At 36.5% G+C, this 16,611-nt stretch overlaps 1 protein-coding gene across 8 annotated transcripts in view; it reads right to left on the reverse strand.

The window, feature by feature from the left end:
* Window positions 1–579: 579 nt before the first annotated feature.
* PDS5B (PDS5 cohesin associated factor B) overlaps window positions 580–16,611 on the reverse strand; it is a 202,808-nt gene continuing 186,776 nt past the window's right edge. For 4 of the 8 annotated variants that reach the window (XM_089304242.1, XM_051831820.3, XM_089304243.1 and 1 more), the window contains exons 32-35: window positions 9,199–9,638; window positions 8,998–9,108; window positions 5,589–5,727; window positions 580–3,564 (exon numbers count right to left, since the gene is read on the reverse strand). In XM_089304242.1, the coding sequence (XP_089160368.1) occupies window positions 3,529–3,564; window positions 5,589–5,727; window positions 8,998–9,108; window positions 9,199–9,638 (726 nt within the window). In that variant the 3' untranslated portion in view covers window positions 580–3,528. The remainder of the gene's footprint in view (window positions 3,565–5,588; window positions 5,728–8,997; window positions 9,109–9,198; window positions 9,639–16,611) is intronic. The other 4 variants (XM_089304244.1, XM_051831821.3, XM_089304245.1 and 1 more) reach the window with 2 other exon arrangements.

Genomic DNA, 16,611 nt, shown 5'->3' on the forward strand with positions numbered 1-16,611 from the left:
AGAAGACATAAGTACTTACACATATACCAAAGGACCATTTGGTAATTATTAGACGTATCACTTCATCATGAAGATATAACATTCCTAAATAACACAGTTTCAAAGTATATAAAATAGCTTTCTCCTCCAGGCACTTCTACTCTCTACAGCTTTTACTTTTTTATTCATAACATTTCTCACTATCTGATATTTCCGATGTTTTGTTTGTTTGTTCATCCCACAAGAGCAGGGAGACTTATTCTGTAAAAATGAATGAAACTTTTGAGTAGTAGGCACACAACAATTGTTAGCTGAATACTAAAACTGCCACTATCAACATATCTTCTTGGTACTTATTTTAAAAATTTATATTATACATTTATTTTCTTCAATTATACAATTGTTCAACTTAAACAAGTACTCAGAAAATGTCAGGCAAAATTTTGCATGAGAAATTTAAGCAGCAAGTTTGAAAAATGTTTTTGGGAAATGTTTTCTTCATGAAACCAAGACTCCAAAATTAAAAGTTATTACAATGTATCTTTATCCATCACTATTTAAACATAAATTGACTCACATAAATAATATAGTACAATTATATTAGTTTTCATATTTATTCGGCTTCACAGAAAATCCAAAAATGTATCTGAAAACTGGTTATCTACCTAAATACCAACTGTTTATTATGGTGACGTAATACTATGTGGTAGCAGAGATATGCCTAAATTAAACAGATTATTAAATTCCTGACATTCTTCCAAGTGGGCAAAAGGAAATCTTAAAAATCAAACTTACAAATTGTAAGAAGATATAGAAAGCAATTTAACCTTTAATACCTGGAACAAGTTTTACAGCCACATTGGTAATTTACATATACAGTGGAGATCACTGAAAAAGCTTCCTGTTGCACCGCAGCAAGAAATTTTATTACAATGTAGATTACACGGATGTGCTACTGAGTGCAGCAAGATAACCTCACTGAGGAATCGTAAGATTTTCATAATGGAGCTTGTTACAGTGAGTTAAATATTTTCTTAATGTTATACAATACATATTTTCTAAATGAACATTTTCACTGAAGAGTTTGCTAACAACTGTTAGCAATTAATGTTTTATACATACTTAATTTTACTGTAGTTAAAGTATGTGGCTCCCCAAATGTTAGTACATGAAATGTTAGGTTTAAACATAAGATAATCTCCTAAGATGGAGACTCAGAACATCAAAACTTTGATCATTATTGCACCTATATTTCTACAGAAAAATGAAAACTTTACATCATAATCCTCCCAAAACTGGACAGGCTGTAAAATTACAGACTTATTGGCATTGAACATAAAATCTACAATGAACATTTTTTGTGAACTGATATACATTATTAATGTGCAATGAAATTTGGTTAACTGTGATCATGCAAACAAAAATCCTTCACAATTATTTTTTCATGTTTTATAAAATGGCTTTAAAGATATATTTCCATAAATATTTCTGGTGCAATTTAGTCAACAACAAAAATACAAAGCTATCCCTTTACTCTTTGTTAGATTTTAAAACATGCCTTCATACTGCTGAAATAGAATAGTGTTTCACAGAATCCAGCCAATGAAACATTTAAAACCCAATATATCTTGAACCAACATTAGTTGCCTTGATAGACAGCAGCCACCCATAATCACTGGTGTCAGTATGGTTGTAAATGAAGAATAGTATTTAAATATTGAGAGATTAAGACACAATTCAAAACATGTTTTAAAAAACAAAAGGATGTTTCATCAATATGAAGAAATTTTGAAAAGAAAAACAATCACATCAGTTGTGATATACACTGGAAAATATTAAAATGTCATTTTCCAAAATAGTAGCTTCTTTATTATATTCCCCATCTATTATAACCAATCTTGGAAATATACCTTAAACATAATGGTGCACTATATGAAAATGTTCCATTACTCAGTGTGATAAATTTAATAAGTTATAATATGATTTTCTTTTCTGGTGTTAACAATCATGAGAAAAAAAAAAAAAAAAGAACAGCACCTGAAATACTAAAATGAATTTAGATATCCATTAAGTAGTAATCTATATGTTTTGGTTCAAAACAGTTTATACAACTGTATAAAGGATACTGTCTTAAGTATTAAGTTTCTATATTTTGCAGATTACAATGAAGAAAAAAAATTTTGCTCTAAACCCAAATTTCCGCTTCTCCCAATATGCATAAAAGAGAATTTCATTCAAAGTTTATATAAGACTGTAATACACACAGTAGTTGATATAGTTGGATATATAACTTCCACCCTGTCCCTCCCCCCTAAAATAACTTTTTGGCTCCAAAATAAAGTACAATAAACTCTTGATGAAAAACTATGTTATGGGGCAATCTATCATATACTATGGCTAAATATGAATTTACAGAAAAGAGCACATCCCATTTTCAGCACTTTTTTTTTTCATAAACATGCAACTCACTATAAAATACAAAACACTTGGCTTTCAAGAACAGCTTTATAAAGACACACTGCATCAATAAAATTTTTTCTTTCTGATTAACTTTACACTGATACGGAGAACTGGAACTTTTCTAATGTGTATATATCAGATTTTATATTATAGTGTAATAATTTGATTTTCTGAACATAATGTTCAAAAGGAAATAGCTATACACAATAACATTCTAGACTATTAAAAACTTATTCAAATTACAGAATTTTATTGATACAGCAGATTAATAAAAACTGAAAAGGGATGATAAAATGGAATAAAGAATTCAGTACATTATTTTATAACACACTCTTTAAAATTAAAATATTTTAAATCTCTTTCTTAAAATTTTCATTGCCATGAAAAGCCAGAAAATTCTGGGACCAATACTGAGGTGTGAAGTAATCAAAGAACTTTAGGACTATTCCACAATTTGCATGGTGTCCTCTCAAGAGAGACATGGTTCTGGCATAATGGCAGACAATTTAGCACCTCTGAAGATTAAGGGTGCCCAGGAGTAAACACTAGGTAAGATACAACAAGGGAAAGAGACTATTTAATTCTCCAACAAATAGTGACATCAAGAAAATGACACCAATTGTTGAAAAAAAGTTATTCACAGTAAAATTGCAGAGAATACAAATACAAACACTGACAGATTGCTGCTTAAGATCTATCCTAACAAACTCTTTCCAAATCAATAGATCCAATAAACAGTTGGGTACTGTCAGTTTAAAGCCGCAGATAAAAGCTATACAAGCACTTTAGAAGTCAGAAACATTAAAAAAAAATAGAAAGAAAAAAGATATTTACAAGTTTCTTCTTTAGTTGATTCATTCTACATAAGCCATCGCACATTACACCTTCACAAGACTCCATAGTCAATGTCATCACCATGCGTATGGCTAATACATGTGACCACAGATGCACGAGGTCACCAAAGTTAGGTCCAACTGTCCATTCTTCAGCAGTCCCATTTTGTGCATCAAAGGCTTTATTCAACCTCAAGCTTGACAAAAAACGATTTTTCCAAAGCTCTCACACAGAAAGTTATTTAATTACATTTGTTCATCGTCTTTCTCTTTTAGAACTTCGTCGCCGTACCTTAAGGGAAAAGTCATCAGATGCTTAATTAAAATGAGTACACATATTTACAGGATATTACAATAATTATACTTTTTTTTAACCTAGCTTTATTCACACTTATTACTGATTTGCTTTGATTTCCTTTCCCTGAAAGCTTTCTCCTTCAATCTTTTTACCTTGTCATCACATATTTAAGTCCATGTGTTTTTGGAATCCTTACTTGCCCACAAATAGCCTTTCCCAGAACAGCAAGACAGAAAATTATTTTACTTTTCTATTCAGCAAATTTAAAGAAAAATGAACAAAAGGCAACATCAAAAAGTGACTGCACACAGATTTCCTTTCTACTTAGTTGTTGAGGTAAAAGAAAACATTTGATACTTATAACCGTACATTACAGCTGTCTTTCTTGGCAAAGTAGTTACTGAATTTGGATCCTAACACCTAATCAACTACCTATAAATAAACTGAAATTCAAGCACATTACCATTTCCTCTCAAGTACTGTGAAAGTTTAAAATTTCAGTTTAAAGTTGGTCAGTATTAACAGGAATAGGAAAAGAACAGGGTTTTGTTTAATTTACTAGACACTTTTTCTCTAATGATTTTAATCACTACAGACTCTACAGCCTTACTTTTATATCTCAAAAAAACTCTAAGGAATAAGCCAGGCTAAGTTTGAGACCACAATTCATCTTTTTTTTTTTTTTTTTTTTTTTTTAAATGGCCTTCACTTCACTCAGGGTGGGAAACTCTTTCCTGTTAAGGACCGTCTGAATATCCGTAACACCATTTGCAGGCCACACAAAATTATCAACCTAAAAACTAGCCTGCTATAGATTTATTGAATTTTGAGTCCTGCCTCTGGTTGCCTTAGCAGGCATTTCAAAGGCCTTAGATGGCACATGGTCTGGATGCACCACCCCTCTGCGCCCCATAAGGAGTCCTGGTGCAAACAGAAATCTAATGCTGATTAAAGCAGATGGGACAAAGCAGCAGAAACTAATCCCAAGACCCAATCACAACTAAGGTTTGTCTAAGAGATGGCTGGCTGAGCTGATCCAAAACTCAGCATTAGTGTATTAGAAGAATAACTCTTATTTAAATATGTTAAATTTTATTTTTCCAAACAGAAATATCTGGGATGTGTTACCTAGCGAAGCCACTCCTTACTTTTAAAATACAAAAAGAGGGCCAGTGTTGTGGTATAGCAGGTGAAATCACGACCTGCAACGCCAGTAGCCTATATGGGCATAAGTTCGAGTCATGGCTGCTCCATTTTGAAATCAGCTCCCTGCTAATGGCTCGGGAAAAGCCCAGTGGATGATAGTCCAACTACTTGGGGCCCTGCACCCACACTGGAGACCTGGAAGAAGCTCCTGACTCTGGCCTGGCCCAGCCCTGGCTATTGCGGCCAACTGGGAAGTGAACCAGTGGGTGGAAGATTCTCTCAGTATCTCTGCCTTTCAAATAAATAAATCTTTGATCAATAAGCAAATAGAAAAAAATGTCTCCAGAAGGCTTACATCCCTACTTTTGAAAAAAAACCAAAAAACATCTATTACAAATTTTTAAGAACTCCATTCAGTTTCTACTTCAATTTCAACAGCTGAAAAACACTTAACTTTTCATTTCTACTGTGAAAGCCAAAAAAGAAGTGTCAAAGGGAGTTATGAACTATAAATCACAATATGCTTAATGACTACCAGTGCCCTAAAATCCAGAAACACTGAAAGGCTCGAAGCATCCATGTGAGACTGCTTACTTCACAAGCTCTCTACGTTCATTCCAGCCTGACACTGACACTCTCACTAGGGTGCGCTTGGTTGGATACTTCTCTCAGCTTCAGGTTCCTATAAAAGGTGTCTTCTCCATTATTTATTTTGGCAGATGAAATGACATTATAAACTAATGAAAATGTTTAATTACTTAGAATTGTAGGAAACAACAAAAGCTAAATGGACTACCCAAATCTTTAAACTCTACATTCTATACCACCACCACCACCACCACCACCACCACCACAGTTGGATAAACACATACATTGACTGTAGACACTTCCTCTTCCTCTGTTTCTTCCTGTGGAACATCATCATTGACAGGAGAGTTACCCTGAAACACCTCTACTTCTTCACTTGAATCATTTTCTTTAGTAGCTGCTTGTTTGGAGCGTCCTACACGGCTAGAGTAAAACACATGTAAAATAAAATAAACACTCTAATCTTGAAGCAGAATACCTTGTTAGAGGAAATTTATTAAATTTTTTATGAATTTTCATTTTTACCCTCCACTACTTCAAGAAACAACATGCCTACATTGGTGTTGAATGACAACCATACATAAAAAAATCTACCAAACAGTGTGACTGAGACAATACCATAAAGGACCTCAAAACATAAACCCCAAGTCTAACCTTTCTTTCATCTTTTCCAATTCGATAAAAGACATCTATATGTACTATATGCTCAAACAGAAATACTCAGAGCAGAACACAGTATACTAATCTTTAACTTACCTTTTAGGTTTTCCTTAGAGACCCTAAACCCATTTATTTCTCAACATCTCTGTTACTACCATCTAATTCAAACTATTCTCACTTCTTTTCTCTTTACAAACTAATCTTTGAAAAGTTTAAGAATGGCTCATGTCACTCCCCACTATGCAAAGGTCCACACTCACCTGAGAATGATTTTGTAAATCTCTTTAACACAATAAAGAGGGCTCTGCAAATCCTGCCTGACTATACCTGTTCTCATCCCTTTCTATTCCCCAACCCCCAACAACTACACTGCCAGCAAACCCTTGCCTTCCTTTGGCTCCGTAAATTTGCCAAGCTTTTTCTCACTTTGGAACTTCAAATACAGTGTTCTTACCATGTGGAATAGTCCTTGCCCTATTATTTGCCTAACTTCTATTCTCAAGTAATCAATCTTCCCATTACATTCTTTACAGCAGCCTAGATTTTTCCTGCAGGGCATATAACCCAAGTGATACTCCCATATTTATGTTGATTACTTAAGGACTGCATCCTCACAGGTTCCATGAAGTTAAGACCTATGTCTGTTATAAGCTACTATACCCCTCAGCACCTAGTACTAACACAAAGGGGGCAATAAATAATATGGTATGGTGTGGGGAACAACTGGGAGCAACTGGGAGCAACTCGGACTAGACTAAGTTACTGGAATTAAGACTTATTCTATGCATCTGCTCTCCCACAATATGGTGCTGGGAGAGGAGAAAACAGCTTCTACACAGCTGCCTCCAGTTCAACCAATAAACTGTAGGACCTGCTCCTGATTGGAGGAGAGCAGCGTACTCGGCGTGTGGGTAGCAGAGTTGGGATTGGTGGAAGAGGACTATAAAGGAGGAGAGAGACAACATGCACCAGGAACATCTATCTGAAGGAACACCTGTGCAGCCCCCGAGAGAGCCAGCCGGCGGTGTGCCGCTCCCCCGCGGAAGTGGGGAAAGTGGCCAGGGGGAACCGCCCTTCCACGGAGGTGGAAGGGTCAGTAGCCAACCCGGGAAGAACCAGCAGCAAACCCGGGGAGGGCCGAGCAGACAAAAGAACAGCGCAGGGTCCTGTGTCGTTCCTCCACGAAGACGGGGAGCGACAGTATGGCATCATTTAATCAAATAGATTTCTCTTGATAAACATTTTTTTTAAGTACAGTACATAGCTTATCACTTCTCTGAACAATCTACAACATATATTCATGCTCAAATAGAGTAACTTTTTACTTGGTTCAGTTTTGTAACATAGGAGAATACTGGAATTCCATGAAAAAATAGCAACGATCTTTTTCAATTCTATGAAAGTCAGAACCCCAATAACAGACACATCATAACATATGTTATTATTCTGACTCTAAACAAGGTGCTTGAAGGCAGTGTTTGGCCCAATGTTTAAAATGCCCCATCTCACACTGGAGTACTGGATTTGATTCCCAGCTTCCTGCTAATAGACTGGGAGGCAGTGGTGATGGCCCAGGTGACTATGTTCCTACCACTCACATGGAAGATATGACTACAATTCTAGTCTCCTGGTTTCAGTCCCAGCAGGACTCACAGCTGCAGGCATCTGAGGAGTCAACCAACAGATGGGAGCTTGCTCTCTTGCAAACAGATGTTATTTAAAAAATTTTTAAAGTTCCTTCCAGAGAAAGGAAGATACACAGCCAAGACAGGACATAAATTCTCCTGTACTGCCTTTTTTTTTTTTTTTAAAGAAAACTTACTTGTTGGGTTTAGAACATTCATGGGAGGACTTGTATGATTCGAGGAGATAATGATTAATCATTTAAGTCTTTATTTTTATGACCAAATACAAACAAACTCAAGTAATAAGGCTGAAAGATATTTACTCCATTATTTCCTTGTTACAGAATTAATCATAGGTGTTTAAGATTCTTCAATAATCCTCTGCTTAGAAATAGTGATTTTCCTTGATAGAATCCAAACACAATTACGAAGCTTCCACAAAAATATACTTACCTTCACTTTTAACCTGAGAGAAAAATTACATGGAAGAAAGTATGAAGTACCAGCTCCACACCCAGGCATCTTTAACTCTTTCTGTGAAATACTCATAAATAGGAATAGGAAAGACCATACAATATCCCAAGTATTCAGCCAAGAGGTGTTGGCAACTTTGAAAAGTCAAGCTACTGATGTAATTATGTGATGAATTTCTCTCAGAAAAAGTGTGCACAATTTCTAATAGAAAACATGCTATTCTATTTCTACTTTAAACTGAGAAGAATACTGCCACCCCTATAAATTACTGTGTCGATGATACTGTCACATTAATAATCTTGGGTAAAGACTTGTTACCACACTTTTGTAAATGTGCTTTGGTGAATGTCCAAAACTGTATGCAGATATATTAGATCAGAAAAAAAAAAGATACCAAAAGACAGCACATTTGAATGAATGGAATAGAAAAAATTATGCCTGTTAATTGCTACTACAAGTTCAGAGAATAAAAGCAGAAGTGTAAGACCTACTTTACTTTATTTCAAAGAAAACGGCTGAGGGGAAACATGAAGAAAAACTGTAGCTTGCAGTGATGAGGCAAATGGGTCAATGTGTGGTGTTTATTAAAAGTAAACTATTTTTACTTTTAAGTAAATAATACTTTTGGATAAAAAATAGTTTTAAAGTAAAAGTACCTTATTATTTCTTTAGATACCATAAAATTGTTTAGAAAATACAAAATTATCTGCTATCAGTTAACAAAGATTTATCTTGACCTGTAAGAATGTATAAATGCTACCAGAGGGCTAACTGGAATGTCAATCACCTAGGTAAGTTTATATAAATGTTATCTTACCTAGCATAACAGGGCAAAAGATATGGAATTAAAATACAGGAATATGTGTGTTTATAAATTTACGAACCTTTGCAAAATAATTTGAAATTGGTTTCAAATGGAATATTTACAACTTACACATTTTTTTTGGGTTGTGATGGTGATGGCGTTTTTGATGGTCTTCCTCGTCCTTTCTGTGGTGTGGACTGTGTGGATTCAACTGCACTAGTTTCAGGAGATTCTGCTCTGCTTTGGGGAAGACCCAAATGTGAACAGCATCAAATTATGATTGATAACACTGCAACTAAACAGATACAGTCTAGAGTTGCAAATATTTACCTTTGCTGTGCTCTCCTTGATGCTCGGTGCTGTTTGCTTTTCGACTTCTGTTCAGCATTAACACTCTGTCTTTCTTCTTCTTCTTCTTCCTCTGCTGTTGGAGGTCCTGATTTTTTTTTGCTTCCTTTTTTAGAAGTTTTCATTGTTGGCTCTTCTTTTGGTGTACCTCCACCAAGAGGTTTCGGAGGGCGGCCTCTTTTCCCTTTTTTTGGTGGACTGTTCTGTTCATCTTCATTTTCTAACATATCTTCTTTGAGTCTCTTGTCCTCAGGCCACTGCTGTTCATCTGATTCTGAAGCTGTATGGCCTCTTTTCCGACCCCGCTGAGGTCCTTTGGGTTTCTGTTCCTGTACCAACTTGGTTAGGTCATCCATACCTAATTTCTCCTCTGTTTCTGTGACAGGTGTTTTTTTCCGACTTCTAGGTTTTTCCAATTCAGACTGAGAAGGGGGAATCAAAATTTTGAATATAAAATTGTTAGTATGCATATTTTGAAGAATGAAGCAAAAAAAAAAAAAAGTTAGCTATTTCTGTCACAAACATGCACCCAGCCATACAGTTCCTACAGACATTAGGAACCACAGCTAACTGCTGTACCACTTATTGCTTTTACTGAGTTTCTCATTTTAAAAATAGGTTCTCTGGGTTAAAAGAATATAATTGCATTCATACTTTTTAAGTTAGAAGAGTTGCAAAAGGAAGCCTCTAAGATCAGCATTTTATTACATTATTTTCACTGAGGAGCTGTTTACCGAAAATGAACATTCTAAATTCAATGCTTGGATAAATATACTCAAGTATCTGTTTTGATAAATGATTTAGGGAATTCTAATGCTACTACTACATAGGACACAATCAGACATACCATCATGATTAAAAAGGAACTATTATTTTATAAATGGAGGCTATAAAATGTAATATATTCATCATCTATTAAAATTCTGGAAATATTTCTGAATCAAGAGACATTGCTTCTCTGTACATACAACCAATTAACAACAAAAACAATTTAAAAAACCCCACTATCTTCCAAACTGAAAATAAAATTCTCATCTATTTAGTAAATTTATGCATGATTTAGCAGAAGACTGAAAAATTTTCCCAAGGACCCAGGAATGAAAGTATATGCATGAAGACCTATAATACAAACTTAATTTCCAAAAGTGCCTACCAGTTTACTCTTGAAATTCAATGAAAACAAAACCAATGAGAGTATCCGTTAACTCTGCATTTTTAACTAGTCATTGTATTTCCTGTCTGTGAACTGCGAAATCATGTGTACTTTTCCTACTCTGATTATTAAAGGCTTATTAGTGTTTTTACTTATATTTTTCTATATTTTTTATATGTCTACATTTTATTTCCTATTCACTATGGACTCAACTGTGCAATCTCCCAATTCTTATTCTGAAATCCTAATCCCAAATAATGTGATACTGAGAAATGGGCCCTTGGGAAGTAATTTGGATAAGTAATTTGGATGAGAGGTAGTGCCCTCAGAATGTCTGGTGCTTTTGAAAGAAGAAACATCACAGAGCTGGTCCATGTTCTATTTTTTTCTGTCTCCAGACATGGGAGATCCAAGATGGCTGACTAGGGTCCAGCCATGCTAATTTCAGCAACAAAGGAAACTGCAGTCCCAGGGGCCTGGAGAATTGAGAAAACACCTGAGAGTCCATGGGACAAGAGGAAAGAAGACAAGAGACACTGCTGCAACCTACCACACAGTGCTGCTGGCTATGAGCTGCCATCTTTCCTAAGAAAGGTAGGAAGAAATTGCCCCACCACTCACTGAGTTCTGCCTCAGTGTGGGGAGCTGACTGGGGTCTCAGCAACTGCTGGGCTTGCAGAGGGGAAGCCGCAATGCTTCCCTCTCCTCTCCTACCCCCACAGAACTCCAGACTCTACAGCAAAAAGCCATAGAGCAGGTCTCTGCTCTTTCCTACAAAAGTCACACTCTGAGTCAGGGCAACTTGTGGGGCAAAACACAGATTCCCTGTATTCTGCAACTGTGGGCGTTTTGGGCATTAGCCCCAGAGCTATGTTCACACACTCTGCATGAGCCAGCGGGTTTCCCTATAGCTTCCTGAGACTTGCACTAGCAGCAGCCCCTAAATAATCCACCTCACCATGGGAGCTCTGGGTAAGGACCCCAGTGTGCACTCTAACACCAGAACTGTAGCAATTAGTCCTAAATCACTCAATCCTACTGCAATCTACCCAGTGGACCTACAGAAGAACCTCCCTTCACTCTACCTATCTGGACTCATACCCTTCAGAGCAAAACCCCCTGTATACCCTGTAGTCACCCTGTAGCACTGGAACAGGGTGCAGTTCACATCCTCTAGCCCCAGGACTAGGGCTGCTAGTAATATAAGCCAACACCAGTTGGACTCTCTTAGTAAGACCTACGGAACAGCTCATCCACATCGCACAGTCCTAGAGCCACAGCAATTGATGTACTTGTACTTGCCAACAGGACAAGGGGTATAGCCACTTTTCTCTTCCTCAGCACCAAGAACAAGGCCCTGGCTATCAGTCCCTAGGGAGACTGACACCAAACTCACTGTGGACCAAAGATACACACGCTAGGAAACCCATATTCATCTCAAAGCCATACTTCTATACCTACAAACTGCAGCAAACTAGAACACTGTGTGACTTATAAACACAACTGAATTAAGACAAAAGAAATCACTCAAAGACTATACTACTGAGCTTACCTAGAAATAAAGTGAAAGCAAGAAGCCAAGTGATACCCTGAATTCCAGCTAAATTATCAACTCCTTCCCAATAAAACCTATAAACAGATATCACTGTAAGGACACAGGAGACACAAAGAAGCAAGAAGCACAACATTTCTAAAAAGACCAGTAAAGTCCTCCAGAATTAGATCCTGAACTGAAGGAAATATATGAAATGACAGATACAAAATTCAAACAATGATTGTACGGCAACTCTATGAGATTCAAGAGAATATAGAGACAGATGAAAGAAATGAGAAAATTAGTGAGTGACATGAATGAAAATATAACTAAGGAAATATAAATCACTGAGAAGAAATTTTAGAGATCAAACCTTCAATCAGTGAAATAAAAAATATGATTTAGAGCTTTAACAGCAGAGTACCAGTGGAGGAAAGAATTTCTGACCTAAAGGACAAGACTTTTAAAATAACCCAATCAGGGGCTGCTGCTGTGGAGTAACAGGCTAAGCCTCAGCCTATTGTGCTGCCATTCCATATGGGCATCCGTTCAAGTCCTGGCTGCTCATCTTGTGATCCAGCTCTCTGCTATGGCCTGGGAAAGCATTAAAAGATGCCTCTGGGGCTGGGGCTGTGGTGCAGTGGGTTAAAGCCTTGGCCTGAAGTGCCAGCATCCCGTATGGGTGCCGGTTCTAGTCTCAGCTGCTCCTCTTCTGATCCAGCTCTCTGCTATGGCCTGAAAAAGCAGTAGAAGATGGCCCAAGTCCTTGGGCCCTTGCACCAACGTGGGAAACCTGGAGGAAGCTCCTGGCTCTGGATCGGCGCAGCTCTGGCCATTGCGGCCATCTGGGGAGTGAACCAGAGGATGGAAGACCTCTCTGTCTCTACCTCTCTCTGTAACTCTTTCAAATAAATAAAATAAATCTTAAAAAAAAAAAAAAAAAAAAAAAAAAAAGAAGAAGAAGAAGAAGAAGAAGAAGAAGATGATGATACCCCTCAAACTGATGGCTTTACTACTGATTTCTATAAAACATCCAAAGAGGAAATAACTCAAATACTTTTCGAACGATTCCAAAATATTGAACAGGATGGAACTCTCATCACTTTGATACCAAAACCAAAGACATGACATGCAAACTAAAAACCTACATCCTTAAGGAACACACATGTGAAGATTCTCAACAAAATACTAACGAACCAAACCAAAATCAAAACCACATCAAAAAGATCATATACCATGACCAAGTGGGCCCTGTCAGAAAGGCTAAAATCCAAAGACAGCAAATAACAAATGCTGATGAGGATGTGGACAAGGGGGAACACTTAGACACTGTTGGTGGGAATGTAAATTAGTGCAGCCACTGTGGAAAACAGTACGCAATTTCTTATAAAACTAGAAATAGACCTGCCATGTAATCCAGCAATCCCACTCTTGGGTATATACAAACACATTATATCACCATGTTTATAGCAGCACTGTTCACATTCACCAAAGTATGGAAACAACCAAGGTATCCATCATCAGATGAATGGATAAAGAAAATGTACTCAGCTATAAAAAATAAATTCTACCAAATGCCTCAAAATGGTTGCAACTGGAGGTCATGATGCTGAGTGAAATAGTCAGACACAAGAAGACAAATACTGCATGTTCTCTATGTGAGAGCTAAAACTTAAAAAAAAAAAGGGGGGGGGGGTGTCGCTGTGGCACAGCAGGTTAACGCCCTGGCCTGAAGAGCCAGCATCCCATATGGGTGCCGGTTCAAGACCTGGCTGCTCCAATTCTGATCTAGCTCTCTGCCATGGCCTGGGAAAGCAGTAGAAGATGGCCCAAGTCCTTGGGTCCCTGCACCCATATGGGAGACCTGGAAGAAGCTCCTGGCTCCTGGCTTCAGATCGCACAGCTCCAGCCATTGTGGCCAATTGGGGAGTGAACCAGCGCATGGAAGACCTCTCTCTCCGTGTAACTCTGACTTTCAAATAAATCTTTAAAAAAAAAAAAAAAAAAGGCCTTGTGTATCAGTATCGTGCAAATGTGGTTTTGTAAAACTTTGTTTTATACCTTTGTGAAACCAATGGTTAAGAATGCTATAATACTATAGTTTTAATGATCTGTGATTAGCTTAAAATTTACCCTATAGAGGTGAAATGATTATTTTTCCATTCAATTATTATTAACAGCCATTTTCTATATCCCCACTATGCTAGGGTCTTTTTGCTTTTACTTGTGAAACTTATTAGGTAAAGCATTAAGACTTTTTAATGTAATGCAAATTTAAAATGTTATCTCAAAAACTTAGAAAAGGAGAGGAAGGAAGGGTGGGGAGGAGAGAGGGAAAATCATATTCTTAGAATTGTATTCATGAACTATATTGAATGTGTTAAAAATTTTAAGGAAAAAAAAAAGACTTCTAAGTATTTCAGTTTCAAGATTTTTCTCCACCTAAGTCTCACCTATTTTTGTTTGTTTGTTTACCCGAGAAGTAGAGAAACTGAGAAAGATGACATATATGTCATCCATCAATCCATTCCTCAAATGCCCGCAACAGCCAGGGCTGGGCCACAATAGAACTGGAAACTCGAGCAAGGTCTCCCACACAGATGACAAGAACCAATTACTTGAGTCAGCATTACTTATGCCTCCCAGATTATGCATTAGCAGGAAGCTAGTTTGCCTTTTTAAGCTTATGTATAGAAAGATCTCTTTTATTGTTGCAGTGATTACTACGATGAAGAAAATCCCCTTTTCCCCAAGTTCATATCTGTATAGTAAAATTATCACAATTGGTTAGATGTGTGTGTATATATGTATATATATAGATGGATAGCATGTAGTATTATTAGTTTTCCAATTGCTTTTCTTATTTTTCTAAGACTGCAAAAGCAATGGTTTAGTGTCTTCTTTTTCACTGTTATACCTCTGACAAATTCTCTCTTTTCAATTGATCAAATATTTTAAAATAATATTAAATAGACAGCAGGTTGCTCATTTTGATCCTCAAATATTTATCATCTCCTTTTTGGTAAAAACATTAAAAATCCTTTTCAGTTTTAAAAAAATTATATATACAGTGCATTAGGATCATCTATAGTTACCTTACTGTGTAAGAGAACACCAGAACTTCTTTCTCCTACTTAAGTTTAACTTAATACCAGTTAATCAACCTTTCCCATTTCCTACCTTTACCCAGCCTCTGGTAACCACCACTCCACTCTCAAGTTCTACAAAATCAATTTTTTTAGGTTCCACATATGAGTGAGACCATGCAGTACTTGTCTTTCATTGCCTGGTTGATTCCACTTAACATAATGACAAGATTTCATCTTTTTGTGGATGAGTAGTATTCCATTATTTGTTATGTATCACATTTTCTTTATCCATTCATCATTTGATGAATGTTTAAGCTGTTTCCACTTCTTGGCTGTTGTAAATAGTGTTGCAATGAACGTGGGAGTGCAGATGTCTCTTCAACAGACTGAGTCCATTTTCTTTGGTTATATACCTAGTAATGAGATTGTTGTATCATACAGTGGTTCTTTTTTAATACTATTTTTAAAAACTGCCATACTGCTTTCTGTAACAGCCGTACTATTTACATTTCCAGATACAGTGTTCAAACATTCCCTTTTCTTAATACACTAACCAGCTCTTGTTCTTTTTGAAACAGCCAATCTAACTGGAATGAGGTGGTATCACATTGTGGTTTTGATTTGCATTTCCTTTATAATTAGCGATATTAAGCATTTTTGCATATACCTGACCATCTGCATGTTTTCCTTTGCAAAATGCCCATTCATGTCTATTGTCCTTTATATAACTAGATTATCTGTTCCTGTCCTATTCAGCTGAGTTCTTTATACACACTAGTTATTAACCCCTTGCCATATATTTGGTTTGCAACTATTTTCTCCTATTCCATAAGCTGTCTCTCGATTCTGTTAATGTTTCCTTTGCTGGGCAGTTGTTTAGTTTGATGAAATCCCCTAACCCTAATTTTGTTTTGTTTCCTGTGCTTTTGGGATCTTGTCCATGAAACTTTTGTCCAGTCCAATATGCAGAAATGTTTTCCCCTACATTTTCTTTGAATAGTTTAAGCCTTACATTTAGGTCTTTAATCCATTTTGTATTTGGTGAAAGATAGGGGTCTACTTAAATTCTTCTGCATATGAATATCCAACTTCCCCAAGACTCTTTAGTAAGAGAAGACTGTCCTTTCTCCAATGCATGCTCTTGGAGTCTTTGCTGAAAATCAGTAGGTTGTAAATATGTGGAATTATATCTAGGCTCTTTTTTAATGAATGGTCCATCTTCTGATATTATTTTTACTTATTAGTAAGTACTTTTAGTTCAAAAAACTGTTTGATACATCTTGTAGAACAGGTCTGATGACAAGAAATTCCAACTTCTGTTTGTCTGAAAATGTGTTTATTCCTTCTTCACACTGAAGGGATAGCGTTAATGGGTACAGTGTACGTGGCTGGCAATTCTCTCCTTCAGTACTACAAAAGTCTCATCCCACTCACTCTCTCATGATCTGTAATGTTTCTGCCAAGAGGTCTGCTGTCAGGCAAACTGAGACACTCTTATGTTATGTGTTACTTGTTTCTTTATTCTTGCAAGCTTGGAGAATATTCTCCTTGTCTTTTTTTTTTTTTTTAAGAAGTTTATTTCCTTTTCAAAATTTTTTTTTTTACTTATTTATTTTATT

This window comes from Oryctolagus cuniculus, chromosome 9, assembly GCF_051225735.1.
Source record: "Oryctolagus cuniculus isolate XC-2025 breed Fujian yellow rabbit chromosome 9, ASM5122573v1, whole genome shotgun sequence".
Classification (NCBI taxonomy): Eukaryota; Metazoa; Chordata; class Mammalia; order Lagomorpha; family Leporidae; genus Oryctolagus; species Oryctolagus cuniculus.